The sequence below is a fragment of the Piliocolobus tephrosceles genome, chromosome 1 (genome assembly GCF_002776525.5).
Source record: "Piliocolobus tephrosceles isolate RC106 chromosome 1, ASM277652v3, whole genome shotgun sequence".
Classification (NCBI taxonomy): domain Eukaryota; kingdom Metazoa; phylum Chordata; class Mammalia; order Primates; family Cercopithecidae; genus Piliocolobus; species Piliocolobus tephrosceles.
This window is the reverse complement of record NC_045434.1, coordinates 12577933-12586201: the sequence shown is the minus strand read 5'-3', so window position 1 is coordinate 12586201 and position 8269 is coordinate 12577933. Positions and strand designations below refer to the sequence as shown.

At 41.6% G+C, this 8269-nt stretch overlaps 1 protein-coding gene across 2 annotated transcripts in view; it reads right to left on the bottom strand.

The window, feature by feature from the left end:
- Positions 1–5358: 5358 nt before the first annotated feature.
- Positions 5359–8269, bottom strand: part of NID1 (nidogen 1) — a 97180-nt gene continuing 94269 nt past the window's right edge. For both annotated transcript variants that reach the window (XM_023216206.2, XM_023216207.1), the window contains one exon: positions 5359–7501. In XM_023216206.2, the coding sequence (XP_023071974.1) occupies positions 7380–7501 (122 nt within the window). In that variant the 3' untranslated portion in view covers positions 5359–7379. The remainder of the gene's footprint in view (positions 7502–8269) is intronic.

Here is an 8269-nt window from a genome sequence, read left to right as displayed (position 1 = left end):
ATCCCAGGCACATGGCCTCTTCATGTGGCTTCTTCCTCCTATCACAGGACCGGAGAGAGAGAATCCCAAGAAGACTGGGCGTGTGGTGGCACACACCTGTGGTCGCAGCTACTTGGGAGGCTGAGGCAGGAGAATCGCTTGAATCCGGGAGGTGGAGGCTGCAGTGAGCCAAGATCACGCCACTGCACTCCAGCCTGGGCAACAGAGCGCGACTCTCAAAAAAAAAAAAAAAAAAAGGACACTGAGACACTGATATCAGTATGCAGGTGATTATTGTTATTTATCACATCAAAAAAACACATAGGAACACCCTAAATGTTCATGAGTAAATGAATTGGTGAGAGTTTATTGTTCATATAATAGAGTATGATACTATTATGTAGTTGTTCAAAGTAATGTTCATATGCACATTTATTTAAATGGAAAACAAAAATACTGAAAAGTATAACAGGATCACATTTTTTGTTATATATATCTTACAAAAATATATGTAACAGTATTGTGCGTGTGTGTGTGTGTTTACAACATTTCTGGGACAAGATTGTATTGATGAGGCTATTCTTGAGTAATGAAATTACTGTTATTTATTTTTTTGTGCCTTTATTTTCCAACTTTCTAAATGAAAATGTGCTGAATACAAATAAATAATAATGTAAGATCAAGTACAAATAAATTTTTATTTAAGGTATTTCTTAAAAAGAGGGGTGAGGAAGGGTATTTAGAGTAAACCAAATCTGGAGCTGGACTTTGCTCTGACAGCATGACCTTTGCCAAGTTACCTCACCTCCTTAACCCTCAGTTTCCTGACTTACTCAATGGGCACAAAAAATTCTATTGCATAAGGTTATCCTGAGTTAGTTTCCCATTTCCCATTTGCATCTAGCTAATAAAAGCCTCTTGCTGCCCTATCTCTTCTGAGCCTTCTCCCTTCTCTGATCCACTTAACAAAGTGGTTTGAAGCAATCATTTAGCACCACCTGTTATTACTATCTGCTTAGTGAGTAGACGCCCACTTACTTGCAAAGGCCCTGCGTTTTCTGGAATTAGCCTGCTATTCCGTGTTCTCCTCTTAGATTCACTCAGAACCTGGTCCATGAAGAGACGTATGCACTTTTGCATACACAGAATACACTCAGGAATGCGTCTGTGTATTCCTACCTCGGTGTACGATGCTGAGCCCACGGCTGGGATCTCGTGTGATGAATGTCTGCAAATGTTTACTGAGTAAGGAGTTGACTTGGGGAGGAAAAGTGCTGGGCTGTTTGGTGGAACTCTGAATTTAGACGAAGAGTCTTGACTGTAATTGGGAAGTTCTTTTCGTAACAGGTTAGGCAACTGACCAATATGAAGAAAGCTCTTGAGTGGGACGATGGGAAGGCCTGAGCCTGGCTTCTTTTGGGGAAGTTATCTGGGTAGCCAGGCCTGGGACCCTCCCCGCGCTCCGCCCCCACTTCTCTTTCCCCAAAAACAGGCATTGAGAGGCTGTTACTGCCCTCACGTGGCCTCTTCTGGAACTGTCTTTGAGAAGACCCGCCCAGATTTAAACTGAATCAGTGGGGCTGGAGAGCACTCAGGCAGGCTTGCCATTTAAGCTCATCTGTCCCCACGTGAGCTTCTAGCTACCAGGAAGCCGCTCTTCGAGGCTGTTTTCAAGCCCTTTTGGCCCTTGGGCTGGGCAGTGACACTGCTGGGGAGGGAACTTGAGAAGCAGAACTGGGCAGTGACACTGCTGGGGAGGGCTCTGGGCCCCATCTTCCTCACTTTCCAGAACTGTGGTCTTCAAATGTGTGGATAGAACACTCCCTAAAAGAATTTTTGCAAAGTCATGTTTTTCCCTGTTAAATCAAGTTTATCCTAAAGCTGCTTGTACACATTTTTAAGTTCAGCCTAAAGGTTTCTCTGTGCCTACTGAACTATAACCTAAACGGAAGTGTAAACAGTCCTTCTCCCCCTTCACCCTCTCCTCTCCTGCTTTCTGTTTCTGCCTTATCTCTCTGACTCTTCTGCCTCCCTCCTTTGTTTTTAAGGGCCTGCCTGGATAACCCAGGATAATTTCCCTGTTTTAACGTCAGCTACTTAGTCATCTAAATTCCATCTGCAAAGTCCCTTCAGAGCAGTACTAAATTAGAATCTTAAAATCTTTAGAATTCAGCCAGCCACAACAAGGATCAGCATTTTGCCAACCAGGAGCATCCGAGTTTTTGTTTTTAATTACAGTGATTTTTAAAAACCAGCTTATTTATTTATTTGACAGGGTCTTGCTCTGTGGCCCAGGCTGGAGTGCAGCGGCATGATCACAGCTCACTCTAACCTCAAACTCCTGGGCTCAAGCAATCCTCCTGCCTCAGCCTCCCGAGTAGCTGGGACTACAGGCACTTGCCACCACACTCGGCTAATTTTTAAAAGTTTTTTGTAGAGATGGGGGTCTCACCATATTACCCAGGCTGGTCTCCAATTACTGGCCTCAAGTTGTCCTCCTGCCTCAGCCTCCTGAAGTGCTGAGATTACAGATGTGAGCCACTGTGCCCACTCAAAACAGCTTTATTGAGATATAATTCACATGCTATGTAATTCACCCAAAGTATACCTGCAGTGGTTTTGGGTATATGACATTATTAATTTTAAAAATTGTAAAATAATGTATGTATCATGAAAGTTGCCATGTTAATTTTTTTTCTTTTCTTTTTTTTTTTTGAGACAGAATCTTGCTTTGTTGCTAGGCTGGAGTACAGTGGCACAATCTCGGCTCACTGCAACTTCCGCCTCCCAGGTTTAAGCGATTCCTCTACCTCAGCCTCCCGAGTAGCTGGGATTACAGGCACGTGCCACCACACCCGGGTAATTTTTTACATTTTAGTAGAGATGAGGTTTCACCGTGACCATGTTGGCCAGGATGGTCTTGATCTCCTGACCTTGTGGCCTCCCAAAGTGCTGGGATTACAGGTGTAAGCCATGACACCCGGTCATTAATAATTTTTAAGTGTATAAGTCACTGACATTTATTACATTCACAATATTGTGCAACCATCACCACTATCTATTTCCAGTACTTTTCATTTTCCCAAATAAGAATTCTGTAGCCATTGAGCAGTAATTCTCCATTCCACCTCCCCACAGTCCCTGGTAACCTTTGATCTACTTTCAGTCTCCATGAATTGGTCCTTTCTAGATACCTCATATAAGTGGAAGCATATATATTGCTTGATAGTTTGTGTCTGGCTTATTTCCCACAGCATAATGTCCTGAAGGTTCACCTATGTTGTAGCATGTATGAGGATTTCATTTGTTAGGCTCAGTAATATTCCATTATATGTACATAACATATTTTGTTCATCCATTCATCTGTTGATGGACACTTGGGTTGTTTCCATAACTTTTGGCTATAGTGAATGACATTGCAATGAACAGCAACACACAAGCATCTGTTCCGGCCCTTGTTTTCGATTATTTTGGGTATATTCCTAGGAGTGGAACTGCTGGATCATAGAGTAATTCTATATTCAACTTTTTGAGGAACCACCAAGCTGTCTTTTTTCATTCCCATCAGCAATGGACAAAGTTTCTAGGTTTCCACATGCTCTCCAGCACTTGTCTGGTTTTGTTTTTTTGTTTTTGATAAAAGCCATTCTAATGCTGTAAAGTGCCGGCAAACTGTGGTTTTTATTTGCATTTACCTAATGACTAATGATATTGAGCATCTTTTCATATACCTATTGGCCATTTGTATATCTTCCTCATATAAATGTTTACTCACATCCTTTACTCATTTTTAAATTGTTTGCTTTTTTGTTGTTGAAATGTAGTTATATTCTGAATATTAATTCCTTATCACATAGAGAATTTGCAAATATTTTCTCCCATTCCACGGGTTGTCTTTTTACTCTCTTGATAGTATCCTTTGATGCAAAAATGTTAATTTTGACGAAGTCTGGCTTACCTATTTTTTTCTTTTGTTGCTGGTGCTTTTGATATCCTATCCAAGAAATGATTGACAAAGCCAGGGGCATGAAAAGTTTTCCCTATATGCTAGCCCCTCAAGGATCAAAAGCAGCAATCAGTAATCAGAACCCACAACCTTGGTTTTTGGAAAACGGGGTCTTTATCGTCCAACCTGGCTCCAGCGAGTCACACTGAGAACCTGAGCTGCTGTCCCCACAACTGACTGCCCTGGGCTGAGCAAGGCAGGTGGTAGCCACACTAAGTGAAGAGCTGAACTTGACCAAAACTTGCCACCCTCCTTATCAAGCTTTCTTCTGGGTACAGCAAGTGTTCCCTAAGATCCCGAATTCCAAAATAGTTGCATCAGACAGCTCTTGCCAGTTCAATTGTTTTAATGGAGGGATAGATTTCTGGAGCTTCTTATCTCCCCATGGAGCTTGATATCATCTTTGAGTAATCAGATTTTATAGCCAGAATAAAACACTAGAAGTCTTAGCCCTAACATATACAAGTTGTCTCTTTCAAGAAATTCACATTGGCAGGCTGTATATTGGCTCCATTGATGGTACCAATTCCCTTCTCTGCAGCAACTGAGCTCTGGACACCTCATTCCTGTAACTTCTGAGCTCCTTCACTCTGTCCAAGTCAGAGGCCATTCTCATCCCACCGGGGCCAGCATGAGTAGCACTGCCTATTGGTGGCAGCTTAGAACAGACCAGGGGTCTCACTCCATAGCCAGTGTCAGGAAAGCATCTTTCTTCCTTCATGGAGGTAAAAAAAGAATTAGAACACAGCTTATCTCCAGAGCTGAATCAGAAAACTTTTTCTATTGCCTACTTGTAGAATATATTTTCTCAATGAAAACAGTATCAAAAAGAGTGGCTTGAAATCTGTAATTTATTTTTTATTTTAGTTTTTACATTTTCGATATAGGGTCTCATTCTGTTGCCCAGGTTGGAGTGCAGTGGCACGATCATAGCTCACTGCAGCCTCGGCCTCCCAGATTCAAACAATCCACCCACCTCATCCTCCTGAGTATCTGGGACGACAGGTGTGTGCCACCATGCCCGGCTAATTTTTTTTTTTTTTTAATGTTTTGTAGAGATGGAATCTCCCTGTATTGCCCAAACTGGTCTCAAACTCCTGGCCTCAAGTGATCCACCCACCTTGGCCTCCCAAAGTGTTGGAATTACAGGTGTGAGACACTGCACCCAGCCTACTCATTTTTAAGTAAATTACAACTCTTAAGTTTTTTTGTGGTTGAGAAACATACTAGCTCTCATAATACTGAGATAAGAGTTTCTGGGTTCCACAGGTTTTGCAGATTATTAGGTGGTTGTCTGTCTGTCTATCGTGAATCAGCCTCCCAACATTAAATCTCTTCATTCAAAAAAGATAGAGGAAGATTTTCTTTTTAACAAAAAAAATTTATTTTCCACACTATTTGTACAGCTGTAAACTCAGGAATCTTCCAATACTTGTACAAATCTGGGAGAACAGTTAATAAGCACCTTTAGTGGTTTCCACAGTTTAAGAATTTACCATTTAAAAATTTTAGAATAAATCTAATAAAATGAATAAAATAGTTTTAAAAATCATACAAAATTATGATGAACATTTGATATAGAGGGTTTAATATGAAATGATAAATACAAAAAGAAAGTGAGACTGATTTATGGAGTTGGGCTATGTAAAAGACCTACATGGTCCTTGAATCTTGTGATTCTTGGGGCTATATTTGCCTCTCAAGACAAACTCCAATTATTCAAGGAAAGACTTTATTTCAATTCAGGTTCCAATGTACTGCAGAAGCAAGTGAGGACGAAGTCAGGAGAAGGTCGGGTGGAGAGGCTGAGGGTACTGGGGTTTGAGGAAAAGAGGAGAGACTCTCTTCCCCAAAGAGAGTATCAGGCAAATTCTTCCATGTTCTCAAGTATAAGTGGTCTTTGGCAAAATGTACCATTTTCTTTTTGGAGTTACTTAAGAGTTTCACTTATTGCTGTTCTTAAATCCCTTCCCCTCCCACTTCCTCTTGGGCTTTTTTATTTCTCTTGTTGATCAATCTCTTTTTTGTGATACTTTTCATTGAATCTTCTCGATTTCTTTATCCCATCCTTTACTGACTCAAACTCCTTATGCTGAACTTTTCCATCCAAAATTTCTATTGTTTTAGGACTCTGGGAAGCAGTTGATAAAAAGATAACACCAGCTACTGATATGGTCAGGAGATGTTTTCTAAACAAATTGTAGAAATATAAATATGAAATGTAGCAATGATCCTTTTAATTAGATCATTAAGCAATAAAGGATATGAACCACTAGTATAAAATATTCAATTCAGTCTTTCCGGATTGTGTTGTTAGATGAGAATACATCCAACAATGGCCACAGATCGAGGGAGAAACCAAGGAGGGGTGAGGTCATTGTTGAGTATAAATTGGTTCTGTAGTGTGGAGGCCAGAGGTGAGGGACTGTGGTGGGAAATCATCTGGTGCCAGCCCTGTCCTGTGCCTCAAATTGGTCTCCATGAAAAGGAGGGACATTGGTGCCAGCAGTGGGGCTGAAGACCAACATAGCAACAGAGACTAGAACCTTGGATGCAAGTATTTTGGGCAAAGAGGAATAATTAGTAATCTTTGGTACAATTTAAGGCACATCAAAACAATCCCCTATTCTCAAATATCTGACTACACCTTGAAATTCCTACCATTGGACATTCTTTTGATTTAAGCCTTTAACTAACAAATGCCAATATCCTACTGCTCAAATATTGACATTCTATCTGGGAGGGGCTGTTCATTATCATCCACCAAATGCCCATATATCTCTAGGACAGGGTAGGTTTTGATCAAAAAGCAGAGCATGAACTTTATAATGGGGGTCTTAGATAAGATGACGATGGTGAGGAACTGAGGAGTAAAAATATAGGACTACAATAAAGAAGAAACTCAGAGCACCAAAACAAAATATTAAGGAATGCTAATTCCCTCCCTAACTCCCAACTTTTCCTAGTCAGGCCCTGGCTCATATGTCTAGGAGCTGACAGGATGGTGGGTACCTCAAAGCGAGGCTGAGCTCATAAGGCCACAGGGAAGGGTGTAACTCAAATTTGGGAGGTTCTGTTCACCACTGAGGGTTAGTATTGGGAAAAGGTCCTAGGACACTGAGATGGGCATGTAATCCTCACTCAGGGATGTATAAGTCTGTCTGAGGGTTGGGGGAGGGGTGGAAGGTTCTGTCCTTGTGTGGGGGGTGGAGACTTTTCTATTAGAGAAGTCCAGGGTGCATGTTTTGGGGAACAATGAGGGAAAAGTTGTTGGGGCTCAGGCTGGGCTGGGTCTGGGCCTAGTGGCCAGAGGACACTTTTCAATCTGGACCAAGTTGCTTCAAGTAGAGTGTTGCTGTGAAATACTTGGAAAAGAAATAAGGTACTCTTGTCTTCATTTCCGTTCGATACAGTCAACTCCCAGGGTGTTGTCAGGGCAACGGCAGGTCCTGCTCCCTGGGGTGGCCAAGCAGAGGTGGGTGCAGCCGCCATTATTCACTGAGCAGTAGTTATGGCCTGGAAAAGGCAGAAATCATTTCAGTAGCCCTCTCTCTGACCTGACTCCATAGCCAGTTAAGACAGTGAGCTCCTTCTTGTGTGTGATTCCAATTTTGGTTTCCTTGAAGCCATGCTAGGAAGGCTTCAGGAGAGTGGGGACACTGTGCTAGGCAATCAGCTGAGCTGATCCATTGTTTGTTTTATCAGTATTAAACCAGACAGACACAAACACTGATTCCCAACTTGGGGGTTATGCAGATTTTCTACTAAGGCTATTAAACAGATCTCAGGGGAAGTTCTCCAGCTCTGATCATAACATGGAGTTGGAATTTTAAAGTGTGAAGTTCTTTTTATGTAGCTTGCACTCCCAGCTTCACACTGACAGGAGAAGATGAGTGAAGCTGAGAAGGAAAGTGGGTGAGGGGAGAGGCCTTCAAGAGGCAGCATAGCACAGACTCCAAGGCCAGGCTGCCTGGACTCGCCCCTGTGAGCTGTGTGACTTGGAGCAAGTTGCTTCAGTTTGCTTATTTATGAAATGAACATAATAATAGTACCTACCTCATAGGGTTGCTATGAGGATTACATGAACTAATGAATACAAAATATTTAGAACTCTAAGTGAATTGATATATATAAAGTTCATAGCTCACAGTAAGTGCTGCACATATGTTTGCAATTCTTATTATTAATTATTGTTATTGCTGTTAGGCCAAATGGATGGACTTTTAAAGCAGCAGAGATCCTAACATTGTAATATTCTAACCTGACTATTTGGAACCTGAAGAC